This window comes from Engystomops pustulosus, chromosome 2 (assembly GCF_040894005.1).
Source record: "Engystomops pustulosus chromosome 2, aEngPut4.maternal, whole genome shotgun sequence".
Lineage (NCBI taxonomy): Eukaryota > Metazoa > Chordata > Amphibia > Anura > Leptodactylidae > Engystomops > Engystomops pustulosus.
In genome coordinates, this window is record NC_092412.1 from 24924459 (window position 1) to 24947303 (window position 22845).

General features: G+C 43.4%; 1 protein-coding gene across 2 annotated transcripts; it reads left to right on the plus strand.

Moving 5' to 3' along the window:
- Positions 1–828: 828 nt before the first annotated feature.
- On the plus strand, positions 829–21160 carry CCDC83 (coiled-coil domain containing 83). Of its 2 annotated transcripts, none has more exons than XM_072134037.1 (11): positions 829–927; positions 7473–7591; positions 7883–7967; positions 9199–9370; positions 10263–10430; positions 12834–12925; positions 13618–13686; positions 14134–14255; positions 18533–18627; positions 18873–18973; positions 20004–21160. In XM_072134037.1, exons 2-11 carry the CDS (start codon positions 7485–7487, stop codon positions 20163–20165), a joined length of 1173 nt encoding a protein of 390 aa, XP_071990138.1. In that variant the 5' UTR covers positions 829–927; positions 7473–7484; the 3' UTR covers positions 20166–21160. The 2 variants fall into 2 exon arrangements, with proteins under 2 accessions (XP_071990138.1, XP_071990139.1); XM_072134038.1 differs by having other exon boundaries at positions 9199–9367; positions 20004–20696.
- Positions 21161–22845: the final 1685 nt, after the last annotated feature.

Below are 22845 nucleotides of genomic sequence, written 5' to 3' on the forward strand. Positions count from 1 at the left end.
TCTGGGGGGCGTTAGCAGAGCCCCTCCTTGCTGTAGCTTCACAGGCTTTTACACTGTCTCCCCTTCCCGTCTTCTTTCTCAGCACTTCCCCCTCCCTTTGCCTAATGTAATCTCATACAAAAAAAGGAAGAAGTGCTCCTAGATAGTGTAACAGCCTGTGAAGCTACAGCATGGAGGAGCTATGGAAACATCCCTAGTCTTGAAGCTCATTAGCATCATTCTATAACTTTCCTGGATCTTTGAGTAAGTATTCCTGGTTTATCATGCTTGACCTTGATCGTAGATTTCATTTAACATTATAAACCCCTCATAACACAACAATGTCATTCCCATATATATCATACGTCTCCTACATATATCATGTATACCCCTCACACCCCAACTGACCCCATCTTTTTAAGGAAAATACACTGCAACCCCATCAATGTATTATGATGTATAATAAGCTCATGATAAATACTAAACTATATATATATAATTATAATACATACGGGGCCACAATGATCATCAATTTTTGCTGGTTTTAGGTGCTGGTTTAGAGGCTGCCATCTGTGAGGGTGACTGCCACGTGTAGAGTTTCGGACACCCCCTGCAGATCCAATCTTCCATTAGTATCCAGATCTTTACGACGCAGATACAACACATTTTCCATCTCCCACTTTTGCCATTTTTTCTGGCCACATCAAGTACTTTGCCCAGCAGGTGCAGGAGGGTAAAGGAACCTCTGTGGCTCTTATATCAGTGTCACAGGGATGGCAAAGTGCAGATCTATTTGCTGTGTCCAGCAGATGTCGCTATTGCACTACAGGCAGCACAGATACAATGTAACCAGCTGTTGCTATGGTAACAGAATGTTGTGGAGGGAAGTGCTGCTGCTACATGGAGTTATAAGATACAGGAAAATTCCTTCTCATCTACAGGGAACAGGTGGGTGACCGGACCCCGTAATATCATATACAACACAAGAGCTGACACTCAGTGTGACGCTTCTGCTGATTACAGTATTATATTACCCAGCACATTTCTATATACTGTATATGTTCTGCATTCAAGCACAGTTTTTAGAGGTAGCAAAATCCATGGCCTTAGGGACCCAACTTGTGTTATATTATGCAACAACTATATGATGGTATTATTTAGTTTTTTTTAAAGATTATTAATCTGATTTTGCTTATTTGGACATAATAATGTGGTGTTGTAGTAGTCTTACATGTAAAGCTTTTTGCCCAGAGACCCTTTTTTAGTAAGAGCAGTAGTATGAACCTGTGCAGCTTCTGATCTTTGTAGATAGATGTTACATCTACAGTATATACTATACTAAAATATGTATTTTAGAGCACCAGCACTTGAGAAGACAGGTAAACAATAATATAACTACTATAATACTGCCCCCTATGTACAGGAATATAACTACTATAATACTGCCCCCTATGTACAAGAATATAACTACTATAATACTGCCCCTTATGTACAAGAATATAACTACTATAATACTGCCCCCTATGTACAAGAATATAACTACTATAATACTGCCCCTTATGTACAAGAATATAACTACTATAACACTGCCCCTATGTACAAGAATATAACTACTATAATACTGCCCCCTATGTACAAGAATATAACTACTATAATACTGCCCCTTATGTACAAGAATATAACTACTATAACACTGCCCCTATGTACAAGAATATAACTACTATAATACTGCCCCCTATGTACAAGAATATAACTACTATAATACTGCCCCCTATGTACAAGAATATAACTACTATAATACTGCCCCCTATGTACAAGAATATAACTACTATAATACTGCCCCTATGTACAAGAATATAACTACTATAATACTGTCCCCTATGTACAAGAATATAACTACTATAATACTGCCCCTTTGTACAAGAATATAACTACTATAATACTGTCCCCTATGTACAAGAATATAACTACTATAATACTGCCCCCTATGTACAAGAATATAACTACTATAATACTGTCCCCTATGTACAAGAATATAACTACTATAATACTGTCCCCTATGTACAAGAATATAACTACTATAATACTGCCCCTATGTACAACAATATAACTACTATAATACTGCCCCCTATGTACAAGAATATAACTACTATAATACTGCTCCCTATATAGAAGAATATAACTACTGTAATACCGCCCCCTATGTACAAGAATATAATTACTATAATACCGCCCCCTATGTTCAAGAATATAACTAGTATAATACTGTTCCCTATGTACAAGAATATAATTAATATAATACTGCCCCCTATGTACAAGAATATAACTACTATAATACTGCCCCTATGTACAAGAATATAACTACTATAATACTGCCTCCTATGTACAAGAATATAACTACTATAATACTGCCCCCTATGTACAAGAATATAACTACTATAATACTGCCCCCTATGTACAAGAATATAACTACTATAATACTGCCCCCTATGTACAAGAATATAACTACTATAATACTGCCCCCTATGTACAAGAATATAACTACTATAATACTGCCCCCTATGTACAAGAATATAACTACTATAATACTGCCCCTATGTACAAGAATATAACTACTATAATACTGTCCCCTATGTACAAGAATATAACTACTATAATACTGCCCCTTTGTACAAGAATATAACTACTATAATACTGTCCCCTATGTACAAGAATATAACTACTATAATACTGCCCCTATGTACAAGAATATAACTACTATAACACTGCCCCTATGTACAAGAATATAACTACTATAATACTGCCCCCTATGTACAAGAATATAACTACTATAATACTGCCCCCTATGTACAAGAATATAACTACTATAATACTGCCCCCTATGTACAAGAATATAACTACTATAATACTGCCCCTATGTACAAGAATATAACTACTATAATACTGTCCCCTATGTACAAGAATATAACTACTATAATACTGCCCCTTTGTACAAGAATATAACTACTATAATACTGTCCCCTATGTACAAGAATATAACTACTATAATACTGCCCCCTATGTACAAGAATATAACTACTATAATACTGTCCCCTATGTACAAGAATATAACTACTATAATACTGTCCCCTATGTACAAGAATATAACTACTATAATACTGCCCCTATGTACAACAATATAACTACTATAATACTGCCCCCTATGTACAAGAATATAACTACTATAATACTGCTCCCTATATAGAAGAATATAACTACTGTAATACTGCCCCCTATGTACAAGAATATAATTACTATAATACCGCCCCCTATGTTCAAGAATATAACTAGTATAATACTGTTCCCTATGTACAAGAATATAATTAATATAATACTGCCCCCTATGTACAAGAATATAACTACTATAATACTGCCCCTATGTACAAGAATATAACTACTATAATACTGCCCCCTATGTACAAGAATATAACTACTATAATACTGCCCCCTATGTACAAGAATATAACTACTATAATACTGCCTCCTATGTACAAGAATATAACTACTATAATACTGCCCGCTATGTACAAGACTATAATTACTATAATACTGTCCCCTATGTACAAGAATATAACTACTATAATACTGCCCCCTATGTACAAGAATATAACTACTATAATACTGCCCCCTATGTACAAGAATATAACTACTATAATACTGCCCCCTATGTACAGGAATATAACTACTATAATACTACTCCTATGTACAAGAATATACCTACTATAATGCTGCCCCCTATGTACAAGAATATAACTACTATAATACTGCTTCCTATGTACAAGAATGTAACTACTATAATACTGCCCCCTATGTACAAGAATATAACTACTATAATACTGCCCCCTATGTACAAGAATATAACTACTATAATACTGCCCCCTATGTACAAGAATATAACTACTATAATACTGCCCCTTAGGTACAAGAATATAACTACTATAATACTGCCCCTATGTACAAGAATATAACTACTATAATACTGCCCCCTATGTACAAGAATATAACTACTATAATACTGCTCCCTATGTACAGGAATATAACTACTATAATACTGCCTCCTATGTACAAGAATATAACTACTATAATACTGCCCCCTATGTACAAGAATGTAACTACTATAATACTGCTCCCTGTGTACAAGAATATAACTACTATAATACTGCGCCCTATATACAGGAATATAACTACTATAATACTACCCCCTATGTACAAGAATATAACTACTATAATACTGCCCCCTATGTACAGGAATATAACTACTATAATACTGCCCCGTATGTACAAGGATATAACTACTATAATACTGTCCCCTATGTACAAGAGTATAACTACTATAATGCTGCCCCCTATGTACAAGAATATAACTACTATAATACTGCCCCCTATGTACAGGAATATAACTACTATAATACTGCCCCCTATGTACAAGAATATAACTACTATAATACTGATCCCTATGTACAAGAATATAACTACTATAATACTGCCCCCTATGTACAGGAATATAACTACTATAATACTGCCCCCTATGTACAAGAATATAACTACTATAATACTGCCCCCTATGTACAAGAATATAACTACTATAATACTGCCCCCTATGTACAGGAATATAACTACTATAATACTGCCCCCTATGTACAAGAATATAACTACTATAATACTGCCCCCTATGTACAAGAATATAACTACTATAATACTGATCCCTATGTACAAGAATATAACTACTATAATACTGCCCCCTATGTACAGGAATATAACTACTATAATACTGCCCCCTATGTACAAGAATATAACTACTATAATACTGCCCCCCATGTACAAGAATATAACTACTATAATACTGCCCCCTATGTACAAGAATATAACTACTATAATACTGCCCCTATGTACAGGAATATAACTACTATAATACTGCCCCCTATGTACAGGAATATAACTACTATAATACTGCCCCCTATGTACAAGAATATAACTACTATAATACTGCCCCCTATGTACAAGAATATAACTACTATAATGCTGTCCCCTATGTACAGGAATATAACTACTGTAATACTGCCCCCTATGTACAAGAATATAACTACTATAATCACACCCCTGTACATAGGATATGTATGTACGCTGGATGTGATGATGTATGTATGCTCAAGGCGGTGGAGTACACATGTGCGGTATATAATTTTGCAGGTGATTATACATCTCCGCTCAGTTGATGGATGTCGCAGTGAGTTGCACTTTCTTCCTTTCATCCTATGAATGAGGCCGTTTGATGGGGAGTTTCCCGTATAACATATTATAGGCGCAGTATTTCGGGGGAGGGTTACAAGGCTTCGCTTTCAGGACGAGTCTGAGGATAATGAATTATTTTTGGCTTGGATCTTCCCTTCCTGTCGACTCAGCTGTTCCTCATCCTGAACAGGAATCGGAACACAGAGCCCGGTCCTATCCCAGCTCATAAATGAGGCGATTCTTCCCCGGATTACCACACATTTTCCTCCGGGGCCGGGAGCCAGGAGAACCTGTCCCTCCTGTCATCCCTACATCAAGACCCACATCCCGCTCCTTACTGTATCTGTAGTCCCGGCCAAGACACCGAATTCTGGAATTTTATTTTTTTTTACCTTTCTTGTTGTTACATTATATAATTTACATCCATATTATTTCGATTATTAATATCCGATGCAGCAGGTAAACTTTGGCTGATTTCAGGTGCTGATCACTCATACAGCCATACAAGTATGTCATGGCAATCCCACTACAGTCCTGGGGGTGGCGCCACTGTCCACAGTGGTTACTGCCTGTAAATCCACTGTATCTACGCTATTTTGTTATTAAATGGTTAACAAAACTTTTGTATATGTTAGTAGCAGCAGGACTGTGAAATATGGATCAATATTCCTGGTTTGTAGCTTCTCCAAATGCATTGGGGACATGTCCTCACACTGCTGTGCTCTTTGCAGCCAGTATTAGGTATTGTCGCTGGAGAAATCTGTATACATACTTTTGCGTGCTTTGTTAGTAGCAGCAGGACTGTGAAATATGTATTTATATTTCAAGGTTGTCGCTCCACCAAGTGCATAGGGGATTAAATGGTTAACAAAACCTTTGTGTATGTTGTTAGTAGCAGCAGGACTGTGAAATATGGATCAATATTCCAGGATTGTAGCTTCTCCAAGTCTATTAGGGGCATGTTCTCACACTGCTATGCTCCCTGCAGCCAGTGTTAAGTATTGTCCCTGGAGAGATGTGTACACATACCTATGTGTATGTTGTTAGTAGCAGCAGGACTGTAAAATATGGATTTATATTACAGGAGGATTGTAGATTATCCAAGTGCTTGGGGGTCCTAATGACGCTGTGCTCCTTCCTCTCTGTATTGAATTTTTCCAAAGCCCCTTTGCTTTTTAAGAAACCATTTGATTTCATGCATTACGAACCAAACATACCTTGCTGTAGCTACACTGATGCAGAGTTGAGTGGTTTTGTTGAAAAAACAATTATAAAATTCAGGACCTTTGGAAAGCTGGGTGCGGACTGGCTGAGTACATAAACACATTACACAGAGCTTTCTGAACTGAGCAGACAGGACTAATCAACCTGAGCTGGATGACTCATGCACAGCAGCTGGGGGATGGTGCAGCAATTGATTATTCTGCCTGGCAGCTACAACACAGTGATTACATCATTCTCTGGTGCAGTGCATAACTAATGTACAACGAAATGGGCGGAGCCTAGGCAAGTGAGGAGTGACAGAGCTTCATTATCATAATTTTATAATAGTTTTTTTTTAGCAAAACCACTCAGCTCAGGGAATAAACAAGATATGTTTCTGCATCAGTGTAGCTACAGCATTCTCAATGTATTTTTACTTCAAATCAATTGTTAATGACTTATGTAGTAGTTACCTTGAAGCCTGCTACAGCTTTGACTCGAGGCAGATGGATGGAGCTGTAAAGTGGCTTGCTGCACAGAACTAAGAGAACAGCAGTGTGATGACATGCCCCCAGTGCTGTTACTAAAAAACATACACAAAAGGTCTGATAACACATCTGGCCAGGAACAATACCTAACACAGCCTGCAGAAAGCACAGAGCACAGCAGTGTGAGGACATGTTCCCGCGGACTTTGAGTGTGTTGTTTGCAACAGCAGGAATGTAAAATATGGATTTATGTTCAGGATTGTAGCTTCTCTAAGTTATGTTAACACTTCTAACCAGGGACAATACCTGAGAGCACAGCAGTGTGAGGACATAGTGTGAGCACTACAATACTGGAATATTAATCCATATAGCACAGTCCTGCTGCTACTAACAACATAAACAAAGATCTGATTACACATCCCCCTGGGGGCAATAACTAACACTAGCATATGTTTACATTATACTTACATTATATTTTTACATGATGAGATTGTGTATTCCATTATTTCTTTTTTCTATATCACTTTCCAGTTATTTGCCAACATGGGGAAGGGTGAGAAGAAGGGAAAGAAAGGAACCAAGAAAAAGAAGGAAAGTAAAAAGTCTCAGGAGGATAAGATGACGTTCGCAGAGGCTCTTCTAGCTTATCAGTATGTAACTCCTAAAACTAAAAATCCCATTGATCTCCATGGTAAAATGTGTAATACTTCATTTCTCCTTTGGGGGAGCTGCAGGGATTTGGAGCAGCTGCTCAGATCATACTTATTGTACATTATTACTAAAATATCTTTTATATGATTGAAATGAGTCACAAAAAGGAGCGTCCAATGGAGTAGGCTACTGATTGGCACCGTAAGGGGCAGCTAAGTTGGCACAGTCAAAATCCCCTACCCTATTGGCCACAATGTTTCATCTAAATGTACAATATTTCCAAATTCCAGAATTCAGATGAAGGAGAGTCAGATTGAAGAACTAATGTCTGAGCTCAAACAAGTTGAAGAGAAGAATGTGAGATACAAAGACAGGGTAAGTTCACTTGCCCCTAAAAGTCGCCCCACCCCCACCCCACCCACCTAGGGTAACAGTGGCTCCTGCACAATTGGGCTAAACCAGGACCAATTTAAGTGATTTAAAAGGATTTAAATTCTGATAATGTAATGGATGCCATAATGTGATGGTATTGCTATCAACTTATGGGAGAAGCATTGAATCCTTAGTCACATGACTAATTTTAATTTTACAATAGTACAAAATTAATTTCTAGGGCATGAGCAAGGGTTTGAGGAAATTCTAAAATGCAAAAATCTAGAGCAAACTTTGGCAATTAATATTAAAATTCTCCTGTTTTTTGTGTCTTTAGTTCCTATTCAAACCTATTTTTCTCCATAGTAACAGACTACAAACAAGCTCTATGTAGTCTGTTCCTCCCTATCAGTCGTATTCTTGGTAATACAAATTGGGTAGATTAGGCCCTCATTGAATATCATGTAACCAGTTACATTGTGTCCTGCCAGGAAGAAGCGGCTAAAAGCTGAGCAGTCGGTGCACATCAAGGAGCTGCTGAGCTGTTGAATCCTGGTCACATTACTAATCAATTATACAATATTACAATATTAATTTCTAGTGCATGAACCTGTAACATCTTTTCTAAGAGATTATGAGCTTCTAAAACCGAAACTTCTTGAGCAAATTTTGGCAATGACCATTAAAATTATCCTGTTATTTTGTGTCTTTAGCTGCTATTTAAACCTAATTTTCTCCATAGTAACAGACTACAAACAAGCTCTATGTAGTCTGTTTCTCCCTATCTTCTTAGTTCAAATTGGGCAGATGAGGCCCTCATTGAATATCATGTAACCAGTTACATTGTGTTCTGCCAGGAAGGAGCGGCTAAAAGCTGAGCAGTTAATGCACATCAAGGAGCTGCTGAGCTGTTGAATCCTGGTCACATTACTAATCAATTATACAATATTACAATATTAATTTCTAGTGCATTTAGCTGTAACATATTTTCTAAGAGATTATGAGCTTCTAAAACCGAAACTTCTTGAGCAAACTTTGGCAATGACCATTAAAATTCTCCTGTTATTTTGTGTCTTTCGCTCCTATTCAAACCTAATTTTCTCCATAGTAACAGACTACAAACAAGCTCTATGTAGTCTGTTCCTCCCCTCAGTCTTCTTCATAGTAATACAAATTGGGTAGATTAGTCTCCTCATTGAATATTATGTAACCAGTTACATTGTTCCCTGCCTAGAACGAGCGCCTAAAAGCCGAGCAGTCGGTGCACATCAAGGAGCTGCTGAGCGAGGCGAAGGCCCAGGAGAAAGAAGTGGAAAAGAAAGAAGTCGTCAACAGAGAACAAGTGGATGAGGCGATAAAAGAGAAGTGGGAGTATATCCGCCAGAAGGAGATTCTGTTAGAAGGTGGTATGACGTTGATATAATATGATATTTAGGTGGATTTGTGTCCTGCCTCTAGCACCACCTCCAAACCTTATGAGATTACCCTAGAACAGCCTAACTTAAAGGGATTGTTCCTAAAAAAAATTAGGAAGTTTTGAACAAGTTTCAAGATCTTGAACCTAACGTCTGTTCTAGATTCCGATATTTTCCCTTGTATATTTCCAGCTGAGTTCTCCCAGGGATGAGGCTATTTTTAAATTTCTGCTCAGAGTTACAGCAATACTTAACATTTATCTCCCCAGAGCCTAAATCTTCTACCCCCACCCCCTCCTCCATCACCGCAAGACTATTAGTTTAAGAGCAATTAAGTATCACGGGCCGCCTTAAAGTGGAGCTCAAAAGCCAAAGTCTAATGAGAGGAGAATAAGGGAATTCAACGAATAACAAGGAGCTTATATAAGAGGCTGAAGATTCCTCGTGAGAATCCTCCACGGGGATGTTCTTGCTCCGAACAACCTTGTAACTAGAGAGGCAAATCAAAAAATTTCTCTTCCAATATTTGCAGTAATGGAAATCTACCATCAAAATCAAGCATGCTAAACCAGGGGCACTTACTCATAGATCCAGTACAGCTACAGAATGGAAGGGCTCTAGAAACACCCCCAGGAGCCCTTCATTTTAGGATCAGACTACACAAGGTTTATGTAGTCTGCTCAAATGTAAGAATTTTTGGAAAGTCTCAACATCTTTCGAAATGTCCGAATAGATACTTCGCCACCTTCTGTAGAAGTTCCATGTCTTTACAGTTGTCTTGTGGTATTGACCATACTTGGTGAGAACGTTACCACCGGCACGTGTCTACATGGAAAAAGGGAAAACACAGCAGCGTCTTTCATTCCTGACTTTTTGTTTTTAGAGCTTGGCGGTGAGATAAATGGTCTGGAGCAGCAGATGATGTTAGCAGAAGCTGAGAAGGATTACTGGCTGCAGTATAAGAATGTGGGAAGCTGGGACCACGCCAAGCAGATCCATCACTTACAGGAAGAAGTCAGCGACATTAAGCAGAACTTCATTGAACTAGACGGTCAGTTCAGCAGGAATTAGTGCAGCAGTAGATGGCGCACGCTCCACCGCTCACTGTTTGGTGTACTTTTCTAGAAATACTTGGTTTAAAAAGTTCTGCTATGAGAAGAGAGGTGGTCCCTTGGGAAACATATGAACTTTTCAAATATATGAATAACTCCCCACACTCGGGATTGGCTGTAGAGGAGAGGGGGGCGTCGCTAAGCCAAGTGATGGGTGTTTTCATATATTCGAAAAGGTCACATGGAGAAGCTGTTTCCCAAGGGTGGGGGGGAACTGCTCCTTTCCAGCCCCTCCCAATAGGCAACTGCCTAGTTACACAGCAGATGCTAATGAAAGGTACAATATAACATATCTTTTTTTCTGTAAAACCAATTTTTTATACAAAAACACTTTGGCAGCGTATGTACTATGCTCTGTGGGGACTGGGGGAGTGCTAAAAATGGGTCTCCTGGTGACAGGTTCCCTTTAAGACGTAGAAGTTACTCTTCAGGTTTTACCATGGACATTGGAGGAATGAACACCACATCATTTATGATGGCCATGATTGATGTTCTTCTAGATACTGCTTGGTGTCCATTAGTCACTAGTCTCAATAAGCCATGATTGGTTTTTGTAGGAGGCACTTTTTTTTTAGAAAAATTATAAAACCCAGGGCTTTGGTCTATAGCACTTTGGCCCTTCTGATTGTCCATAGTATCTAATGGCTTGCTGCGCCATACTTCCTGTTGTAGAATGGTGGTTGTAGAATGGTGGTTGTAGAATGGTGGTTGTAGAATGGTGGTTGTAGAATGGTGGTTGTAGAATGGTGTCGCGACAGTCCATGACTTGCATGTTTGGTATTATAGACAACCCATGATGTCCATTACTCTGATGTACCTAATAGTCCTTTCTGCTCAATAGTGAAGACAACCCATAGTGTCCAATAGTTTGGTGCTTTAGAGGCCAGAAGAAGTATTTCGATATTTGAAATACTAGGTGACAACTCTTGATGTGTTATAGTTTGATGCTTGAGAGTTCCTTTGTCTCTGGTAGTTGGATGCCTCATGCAGTCCTTGGTCTCCAGAAATTTCACTTCCGACACACTCCTTGGTCTTCAGTTGAGGTGGATAGGCAGTTTTCACCTGGTTATTTTATAGTTTAGTGCCTAGGCCAACTCTTTTGTATTGATGTGGTTATTGTATTGGTTACCACTAGTGGTGGACTCTAGTAGCGGTGCTTCATGGAGTCCAGGCGGTTTCAGTAGTAGTTTGGTGGTTCACAAAGTCTATTCTTGGTTACTTAGTAGTTTTGCGCTTTAGAAAGTCCTTGATTTTCACTGGTCACGTTTCAGGCAGTTTGGTGTTTTTGGCAAATCCTTGGCATAAAGTAGTCTGTTTCACCAGTAAGTCCTTGGTCTTCATTAGTGGTGTTTCAGAAAGTTCATGATTGGTTCTGTTATAGTTTAGTGCTTTGTGCCTTACCTGGTATCTAGTAATCTTGTATCAGGCAGTCCTTGGTTGTTTTTTTAGTGGATAGGTGTTTCAGGAATACCTTGGTTTTCAGTCATGGTACTTTAGGCAGTTCTTGGATAGATCCAAAGTATGGTGCCTCATACAGCCCTTAATTTCGAGGAGTGTTGTTTTCAGTAGTCCTTGGTTGATTCTCTAGCAGTTTGGCGTTTAGTACATTCCCTGGTGTTCAGTAGGGGTTCAGTCCTTGGTCTCCAGTAAAGGTGTTTTAGGCATTTCTAGGACGATTCTCTAGTAATTTACTGACTCATACAGCGCTTGATCTCAAGTAGTAATGTTTTTGGTAAACCTAGTTTGGTTCTCTAGTTGTTGGGTGATTTTGGCAGTCTGTGGTCTCCAGTAATGGTGGTTCTGGCAGTCCTTGGTCCTCACAAGTGTGTTTCATGGAGTCCTTGGTTTGTTATTCCGTAGTTCGATGCCTCATGGACTTCTTGGTCTTCAGTAGTGGTGCATCTGGAAGTCCATGGTCTCCAGTAGTATTGTTTCTGGCAGTTCACGGTTGGGTTCCTATTAGTTTGGTGCATCTGGTCTTCCCTTTTGATCCTTCAGACAGTCTTTGGTTCATTCCCTGGTAGTTTTGTGCCTCATACAGTCCTTGGTTCTCCAGTAGGTGATGCAATCATTGATCCTTGATGTCCAGTGATTGTCTACACTGTTGATTTCTTTACCCTTGTCCTCATATAACTTCCCATCACTGCAGGAATCTAAATGACATAAAGTGTCTTCTTCTTCCCAGTCCAGTTCTCTATGAGATCCATGAGCTCAAAAGATCTCCATCTGGTGACTCCCCCACCCCCTGATTAATGAACCCCCCTCAGTGATGAAACTTTCATTGTTCTGATATCTCATTGGTGGAGTTCTCCTTTAATTTCTTTATATTTTTCATCTCAAAGAATATTTTAAAAGAAGCCTGGAGAAGACAAGACATGAGATAGACAAAGAAACGGAGAAGAAAATCGATCAAACCAGAGAGATGGCAACACAGGTAACATATATAAAACAATACATTGGAATATTCCTAGAACCTGAACTCTCTGCCGCCTGAGGAGAGCTATAAAGCGGCGCCCCCTCTGCTCCATCCAGTAGTAATATATCAGGTTATTTTTTTTTAATAAGTGGGTTCTCCATGCAGGGTCTTACACCCGTGATGACATCATGTGTGAAGAGACACTATTTCTAAGTGGCAGGTCCTGCTTTGTAGTAGGTGACCGTTCTCCTGAAGCTGCCTCCCATCTTGCTTCAGGTGGCGCCGCCTGAGGCAAGAGGCTCAACTCGCCTCATGGCTGGTGCACCCCTGCACCTGATTATCCACTATTCATAGGTTTCAAAAAGGACTTCAAGGACAAGAAAAATGATCAGAGAGAGACACCTCTTCTTAAAGGGGTTGTCCAGGACAAACATTGTTGTTATCTTCCAGAAACAGCGCCACATCTGTCTTCAGGTTATATGCAGTATTGCAAATTATCACCACTCATTTCAGTCCGGCCCAAAATGTAGATCCAGACAGAAACTGTGGGCCATGGTGCTGCTATTTTTTGGAAGGAAAAAACCCATATCTTTCCAATCTTGTATAACTCCTTAGAAAAAAAAAATCTGCAGATTATTATCTCTACCTTATTGAAGAGGAATTTTTGTTGACAATGATTTGTAAATATATATATTTTTTTAAATTTTTAGTTCGCAGTGATGAACATAGATGATGAGAGTCGGAGGGAGATGAAAGAAAACGAATGGTTAAAACGCGAGGTAATCCTGATAAGGATAGCATTAGTTTTATGACTATGCAGGGGATATGGGGCTCTGTATTAGATATACTAAGACTTAAAGGGGTTATCCAAGACTAGTAATTAAATTATTTACATTCACCTCCTGCCAAACACAGCGCCGTTCACAGTATAGTGGCTATGCTTGGCATTGCAGCTAAACGCCAATCCCTTGAGTAGGACTGTGATGTACAACCCCTTTAATACGGTAGCACAGAGAGTTAGGCCTGTGAGTAAAGTAGGAGGCTTCTGATTACAGATTAGTTGACCTGAAGGTCGGGTTCAGCTGCCTGACCCCAATATATTGCCTCGGAGTTCCCCTGGTTAATCATAGCCATGGCTAGTCGCTAGGGGTGCCAATATGCTGGATCGGCCGACCCGAACCATTGGGTCCGCTCAGATCCCATTACCCATCTCTCATCCTCTGCAGGTCGAAATCTACAGGAAAGACGTTCATCGTCTGGAGGTGTCTGTCTGTAGAATTGAGCAAGAAAATTTGCAATTAATAAATCATCTTTTTGATTGCCGACTCCAAGATCTAAAAATATCGAGGTAATAATTACAGCAGTAACCGGTGTCGCAGCGATTATCCTCTGCGGGGGCGGGCGGTGTGCGGAACATTGCACCAAAACTGAGGCTGTATGATGTTTTCTCAGAGATTTTGTGTTTCCTTTCATTAAAGGGCTTGTCGGAATACCAAAACCTGGAACTTTTTCTCCAAAACCAGCACCACTGCTGTCCACAGATTGTTTCTGGTGCTGTAGCTTTACCCTATTTCCTTCAATAAAGTTGCGCTGCATTACCAGACATAACCCATGGACAGGTGTGGCTCTGGTTCTGAAAGGAAATACTTAAGTCTCTATGGTTCTAAACAATTCCTTTAAGCAGTTTTCCATGATTTGAAAAAGATGCGCCACGTCTCTATGTTCAGGTTATGTGCGATATTACAACTGTAACCCATTTCCTTCAGCAAAGTTGCGCTGAGTAAGCCATGGACAGATATGGCTCCATTTTTGAAGTAAAGAGCAATGGTTTTTTGGTTCTCAATTATTCCTTAAAGGGGTTGTCCAACATTTTAAATACACGGCTGTTTTCTTCCAAATATAGCGCCATACATGTCTATCTGTGGTATTGCAACTGAGCCTCTTTCACTTCAATGGAGCCAAATTGCTGTATCACACACGTACACAGGCAGACGTTGTATTGTCTTTCCCGATCTGTGTTTTCCTTTAAAACGATCTGATCACTGGGACCTTCACAGTCACGAGAACTTTGATGGTGGGGCAGGTTGAGCGTTTGTACTGCCACTTCTGAGAGATTGAATGGAGTGACAGTACACACACTCGACTTGGCGCACCATCCCTGCAGAAACAATTCTTGTGATCCCAATGGTTCATAAGGGAAAAAAATTTTTTATACTTGGAACTAAACTGCAGTACCACACACAGCCTGTTGACTATGTGTGGCACAGTTTTTTTTAATTTTTTCCTAATTCTGGACAGCCCCTTTAAGGTTTTTTTTTTGTATCTTGACTCTAAGAGTTGAGATCTATGTGCGGTAATAATTTATAGGGAACATTGTGTGGCAGTGCATGACCCTGCAGAGACATCCATTATAATACGATGATTAGATTAATATTATTGTTAATATTCTGATCCCGGATTACATCTCCAGCCCACGCGGCAATGAGTGACTCACAGGACTGTATGAACTTTTACTCCCTGGGTGACTCTGTATAGATGTGTGATCGCTGCTGGTTATCTGGTAACATCTTCACCCCACAAGATGGGTGGAAAGGAGAATATTTTAGCCACTAGGATCACAAAAATAATAAATATGACAGCAGCGGAGGAGGAGTGTGCGGATTTTGTGGGGAGCAGTGACCTGTCTTCTTATATTTACAGCGTATAACTAGAACAGGGTCATGGCAAGAGGAGATAGATGCAAAAGGACAAGCGATAGGAGCTGGATGTTCCCAGCAACAGAGAGTATCTCAGAAGTCAAACGTGAATGGGAGTCCTTGCATCATAGAGCAATATGCCAGCTGGCCCTCAGCCGCAACCGTGTTGGCTGGCAAACAGGGAGTCCTTGTATCATATTTGTCCATTATACAAGGACTCCCCATCCACTGCACTGTGCTCAGTCTGCAGGACAGGACCAAGAAGGGTCTATTTTAGAACATTGTTATATTCCGGGAGGCAAGGATCCAGAGGTGTAACCGAGAAAGATTGGGGCCCATAGCAGCTTTCTTCATTGCTTCTTCCCCTCCAGTAGGGAGTAGCATATAGCACATCTTCCTGCACTCCTCCCCCTCCCTCCATCCAGTCTAAGCAGCATTAGGCACAGAGTAGGGAGAAGTATAGAGCACATCTTCCTGCACTCCTTCCCCTCCCTCCATACAGTGTAAGCAGCAGGAGGCACACAGTAGGGAGAAGTATAGAGCACATCTTCCTGCACTCCTCCCCCTCCCTCCATCCAGTCTAAGCAGCATTAGGCACACAGTAGGGAGAAGTATAGAGCACATCTTCCTGCACTCCTCCCCCTCCCTCCATCCAGTCTAAGCAGCATTAGGCACAGAGTAGGGAGAAGTATAGAGCACATCTTCCTGCACTCCTTCCCCTCCCTCCATACAGTGTAAGCAGCAGGAGGGAGAAGTATAGAGCACATCTTCCTGCACTCCTTCCCCTCCCTCCATACAGTGTAAGCAGCATTAGGCACACAGTAGGGAGAAGTATAGAGCACATCTTCCTGCACTCCTCCCCCTCCCTCCATCCAGTCTAAGCAGCATTAGGCACAGAGTAGGGAGAAGTATAGAGCATATCTTCCTGCACTCCTTCCCCTCCCTCCATACAGTGTAAGCAGCAGGAGGCACACAGTAGGGAGAAGTATAGAGCACATCTTCCAGCACTCCTTCCCCTCCCTCCATACAGTGTAAGCAGCAGGAGGGAGAAGTATAGAGCACATCTTCCTGCACTCCTTCCCCTCCCTCCATACAGTGTAAGCAGCAGGAGGCACACAGTAGGGAGAAGTATAGAGCACATCTTCCAGCACTCCTTCCCCTCCCTCCATACAGTGTAAGCAGCAGGAGGCACACAGTAGGGAGAAGTATAGAGCACATCTTCCTGCACTCCTCCCCCTCCCTCCATCCAGTCTAAGCAGCATTAGGCACAGAGTAGGGAGAAGTATAGAGCATATCTTCCTGCACTCCTTCCCCTCCCTCCATACAGTGTAAGCAGCAGGAGGCACGCAGTAGGGAGAAGTATAGAGCACACCTTCCTGCACTCCTCCCCTTCCCTCCATCCAGTGTAAGCAGCAGGAGGCACAGAGTAGGGAGAAGTATAGAGCACATCTTCCTGCACTCCTTCCCCTCCCTCCATACAGTGTAAGCAGCAGGAGGCACGCAGTAGGGAGAAGTATAGAGCACATCTTCCTGCACTCCTCCCCTCCCTCCATACAGTGTAAGCAGCAGGAGGCACACAGTAGGGAGAAGTATAGAGCACACCTTCCTGCACTCCTCCCCTTCCTCCATACAGTGTAAGCAGCAGGAGGGAGAAGTATAGAGCACATCTTCCTGCACTCCTCCCCCTCCCTCCATACAGTGTAAGCAGCAGGAGGCACAGAGTAGGGAGAAGTATAGAGCACATCTTCCTGCACTCCTCCTCCCCTTCCCTCCATACAGTGTAAGCAGCAGGTGGCACACAGTAGGGAGAAGTATAGAGCACATCTTCCTGCACTCCTCCCCCTCCCTCCATACAGTGTAAGCAGCAGGAGGGAGAAGTATAGAGCACATCTTCCTGCACTCCTCCCCCTCCCTCCATACAGTGTAAGCAGCATTAGACACACAGTAGGGAGAAGTATAGAGCACATCTTCCTGCACTCCTCCCCCTCCCTCCATCCAGTCTAAGCAGCAGGAGGCACACAGTAGGGAGAAGTATAGAGCACATCTTCCTGCACTCCTCCCCCTCCCTCCATACAGTCTAAGCAGCAGGAGGCACACAGTAGGGAGAAGTATAGAGCACATCTTCCTGCACTCCTCCCCCTCCCTCCATCCAGTCTAAGCAGCAGGAGGCACACAGTAGGGAGAAGTATAGAGCACATCTTCCTGCACTCCTCCCCCTCCCTCCATACAGTGTAAGCAGCAGGAGGCACACAGTAGGGAGAAGTATAGAGCACATCTTCCTGCACTCCTCCCCCTCCCTCCATACAGTCTAAGCAGCAGGAGGCACACAGTAGGGAGAAGTATAGAGCACATCTTCCTGCACTCCTCCCCCTCCCTCCATCCAGTCTAAGCAGCAGGAGGCACACAGTAGGGAGAAGTATAGAGCACATCTTCCTGCACTCCTCCCCCTCCCTCCATACAGTCTAAGCAGCAGGAGGCACACAGTAGGGAGAAGTATAGAGCACATCTTCCTGCACTCCTCCCCCTCACTTTCATCTATCAGTCATTTACTTGTGGAGGAACTTAAGGGCACATTCACATGGCCGTCTGCGGGGCCGCATGTATGTCCCCATAGACGGCAATAGCGCCGCAGCGCAGATACCGTGCCACACGTGTGTGGCACCGATCCGGGTTGCACACCGCAAAAAGATAGAGCATGCTCGGCGCTATTCTCTATGGAGGGAGGAGGGGTCACCTCCTCCTCCTCTCCAGCACACGGTGGTATGCCCGCACGGCAGGCATACCACGTGTGAATGGCCCCTAGGTAGTGAATAGAGTGTGAGGTTAGAGACAGAATTTGGATGGGTTCTGGACCCCCGGCAGCACAGGTACTAGAGCTCCTACCAGAGAGATGAAGGTAAATTCTCCCGTGTTGTATCTTCCATCACAGGAACACGTTCCTGACGCAGGTTTCCAGCCTGGACCTCCCCGCAGATGGATTACTGGGAGAAGACTTGGCCAATCTCCACCTGGACATCACCGCAGGTCCTATCTCCTAATCTACCTTGTGATACTCCACCTCCAGTACTGAGGCCCAGCTCTATATACACCCTGCAGGGGCTCAGGAAACCCCTCGGAATGTTGTAGATGTTATTCATGTCTGGATGTAAAGATCAGACCTTGACAGACCCCTGTTCATAGCCAACACCTCCTATATAGTATATAGTGAAGCCATCTCATGGTGACCCTTCTATAAGGACAGAGGATGAATGTCGTATGTTTATCTTTAGGTGAAGATCAAGGACTTATGAGCGAGACCCTCACAGCTGAGGGAGGTAACAGGACCCTCACACTGGACAATCTACTACATGAGGAGGAGAAGGAAGCCAAGGTGAGGGAACCGGGACAATGTATACAGATCATATACGAGGGTTATATACTTCACCACCTACAAGGGCACGTCCCCCAGTCACACACGTCCCCCTCAGTCACACACGTCCCCCTCAGTCACACACGTCCCCCTCAGTCACACACGTCCCCCTCAGTCACACACGTCCCCCTCAGTCACACAGATATCACGCTTGCTCTGGGGTTGCCAATGAAACATCTGCATCATGTGACCTCAAGTCATAACACAGTCCCAAGAGAAGACATCACATGACCATTTGATGAGTTGATACATTGTCTGTTGTTATGGCAACCCCAGAGCAAGCACAATACTGACATTGTTTGGCTGTTTTTTAAGAAATAAAGCCTGCACTTGTGGTCCAGCCTAAAATTTTAGAGGGGATCCTATAAGTTGGAGCTAGAAAATTATACTATGAAGGACATATAGGACAATGTTCTTTATTTCTATTCACTTCAGTTTTTTTTTTAATGCCGTTTTTAAAGCAGTAAACAAGAACCTTAAAAAACCCTAAAAAAAGAGGATGCAACTGTAGCAAAACTGCATCAGTGAAAAGCTATTTTAGAAGTACAACTTAACAGACCCCCCTTATAATCCATTAAGGTTCACCAGGCACTGGTGTTATCAGTCAGGTGATGTCAACACAGTCTTGGATCTGAAAGGGTTCTTCGCATGGTGTCATTCACTGACAGCAAACAGATATTGAATTGTTGAGAACGGGGGGGGGATGGGACATTTCCAAATTTCCATTTTGAATTTAGAGCTTTTAATCAAATGTGTCATTAACTAATCCTTAGTGGGATTCATTGATCTTAAGATCTCTGCTTGCTGTCACAAAGAGGAAGCTTAATCATTATGTTCCTGTCTAACAATCACATGACCAGTCCTCTGCGTGTAGCAAACAAACACCAGCTCCATTCAGTGACTGCTAGCAGAGATCCTGAAAAAGGAATGAATACATTTAGATGTACTAATTAGAATAATAATCGGAATATTCTGTGTGACTTCTTTACAGGAATATTTACAGCTCGGTCCCCTGGAACTGAAACTGTTAAGTGTTATGGGACAACCCAAACCCATCCACAAGCAGAGCGAGGACACAAAGCATCCAGAGCGCTCAGACAGCAGAGTTAGGTGGCCGGTGACTCCGCGGATGATTAAGTCTGCATTCCCATAATCAGCCAGACACACAGCGACGACAAGAAGCACTTATAGAAATCAATGTACCACATATAACCTGGTGATACTGGACAGCCCCTTGGAGGGTTAGGGTGACTAGAGTGCAAATGGCGCCACCCCCGATAACAGGTTGTGTCTGGTACTGCGGCTCAGCTTCATCAAAATAAAAAAGCTGCAATACCGCACACTTCCTGTAGACATGTGTGGCGCTGTTTTTGAAGAAATCAGCAGTGCTCTTCAGTACACGCCTCAGACATCCCATTAAATATTTTTCTCCCCCATGTTGACGACTTACCCGACATCCAAGTAGGGACATAAAAATAACGAAAGTGGAATCGGATATTATCAAAATGGATTCAAATATAATCATATTTTTGTCTTCTGGATTATCACAACTTTCCAAACACTGAACTCCATTGTGAATTTCTTGTGACTATTGCCTCTAGAATCATTGACCCCAATGTTTCATGTCAAGTAGTAGCACTTTCCTCTGGTCCATGTCGCCGCCAGTAACACATTGGGAGGGGGGAGGGGAGGGGAATTTATAAAAGCACTTGTGCCAAAATTCTGGTGGTTTTGCGCCAAAAACTGTCTACAACGCCTTGCACCACAGCTATCAAGGCCTTTAGACTTTTTTGGCACTTTCTCGACTTGGCTGATTAAAGGGCCGTGGCCTATGGATAAAGGGGCGTGACTTATGGGAAATCCTACGTGCGCCCAAAATTCTGGTGCACAGTTTAGACCAACTAAAAGGAGGTCTGAAGAAGGAACCGACAGTCTTATACTGCACCAGAATTCATCATCATATAAAATAAATCTGGCGCAGTGTTTTCCAGCTAGAGACTGGCAGAACCTGAGACACGTTGGCAAATCACCCATATTGGATCTGTCAGCTCCCCCCTCCTCCCCGTTCCTGCAGCTCCCCTTCTCCTCCGCCTCGTCCCCATTCCTGCAGCTCCCTCTCACCGCCTTCGTCCCCTTTCCATGCAGCTCCCTCTCGCCACCTCGTCCCCTTTCCTGCAGCGCCCTCTCGCCGCCTCGTCCCCTTTCCTTGCAGCTCCCTCTCGCCGCCTCGTCCCCTTTCCTTGCAGCTCCCTCTCGCCGCCTCGTCCCCTTTCCTTGCAGCTCCCTCTCGCCGCCTCGTCCCCTTCTTTTAGCTCCCTCTCGCCGCCTCGTCCCCTTTCCTTGCAGCTCCCTCTCGCCGCCTCGTCCCCTTCTTTTAGCTCCCTCTCGCCGGCTCGTCCCCTTTCCTGCAGCGCCCTCTCGCCGCCTCGTCCCCTTTCCTTGCAGCTCCCTCTCGCCGCCTCGTCCCCTTTCCTTGCAGCTCCCTCTCGCCGCCTCGTCCCCTTTCCTTGCAGCTCCCTCTCGCCGCCTCGTCCCCTTTCCTTGCAGCTCCCTCTCGCCGCCTCGTCCCCTTTCCTTGCAGCTCCCTCTCGCCACCTCGTCCCCTTTCCTTGCAGCTCCCTCTCGCCGCCTCGTCCCCTTTCCTTGCAGCTCCCTCTCGCCGCCTCGTCCCCTTTCCTTGCAGCTCCCTCTCGCCGCCTCGTCCCCTTTCCTTGCAGCTCCCTCTCGCCGCCTCGTCCCCTTTCCTTGCAGCTCCCTCTCGCCGCCTCGTCCCCTTCTTTTAGCTCCCTCTCGCCGCCTCGTCCCCTTTCCTTGCAGCTCCCTCTCGCCGCCTCGTCCCCTTCTTTTAGCTCCCTCTCGCCGGCTCGTCCCCTTTCCTGCAGCGCCCTCTCGCCGCCTCGTCCCCTTTCCTTGCAGCTCCCTCTCGCCGCCTCGTCCCCTTTCCTTGCAGCTCCCTCTCGCCGCCTCGTCCCCTTTCCTTGCAGCTCCCTCTCGCCGCCTCGTCCCCTTTCCTTGCAGCTCCCTCTCGCCGCCTCGTCCCCTTTCCTTGCAGCTCCCTCTCGCCGCCTCGTCCCCTTTCCTTGCAGCTCCCTCTCGCCGCCTCGTCCCCTTTCCTTGCAGCTCCCTCTCGCCGCCTCGTCCCCTTTCCTTGCAGCTCCCTCTCGCCGCCTCGTCCCCTTTCCTTGCAGCTCCCTCTCGCCGCCTCGTCCCCTTTCCTTGCAGCTCCCTCTCGCCGCCTCGTCCCCTTTCCTGCAGCTCCCTCTCGCCGCCTCCTTCCCTTTCCTGCAGCTCCCTCTCGCCGCCTCCTTCCCTTTCCTGCAGCTCCCTCTCGCCGCCTCCTTCCCTTTCCTGCAGCTCCCTCTCGCCGCCTCCTTCCCTTTCCTGCAGCTCCCTCTCGCCGCCTCCTTCCCTTTCCTGCAGCTCCCTCTCGCCGCCTCCTTCCGTTACAGTTGGGAGTCAAACAGCGGTCACCTAGACAAATCTTGTACAATGGTAAATGGGATATTCTCCACTTTAAATTGACACCTGAGTTTATGTGCCACCGTTTGTAACTAGGTCTTATTTTCAGGCTAGGTATTATTACATAGTAGATAAAAACGTGTACCATTTTTATCTAATTCTTATACATTTCCCAAGGGGCACATGGTATAAGCAGAGCACACTTCCCACTAGGGGTTTGTCCAATAGGTTGTGAGTGCGGTCCAGAGATTCATTACATTATTACATAGTAGTTTATTGCAGTGGTCTGGTAAAGTTACGCCCATCGGTCCCATTTAAGTGCATGCGACTGAGCTGCAATACTTAGCATGGCCACTGTACAATAGCCGGTGCTG

Coding starts and splice junctions, on each gene's coding strand:
- CCDC83 (XM_072134037.1), top strand. CDS start 7,485: ATGGGGAAGGGTGAGAAGAAGGGAAAGAAAGGAACCAAGAAAAAGAAG. Junction 7,592..7,882: donor GAGGCTCTTCTAGCTTATCA/GTATGTAACTCC, acceptor TCCAAATTCCAG/AATTCAGATGAAGGAGAGTC. Junction 9,371..10,262: donor GGAGATTCTGTTAGAAGGTG/GTATGACGTTGA, acceptor TTTTGTTTTTAG/AGCTTGGCGGTGAGATAAAT.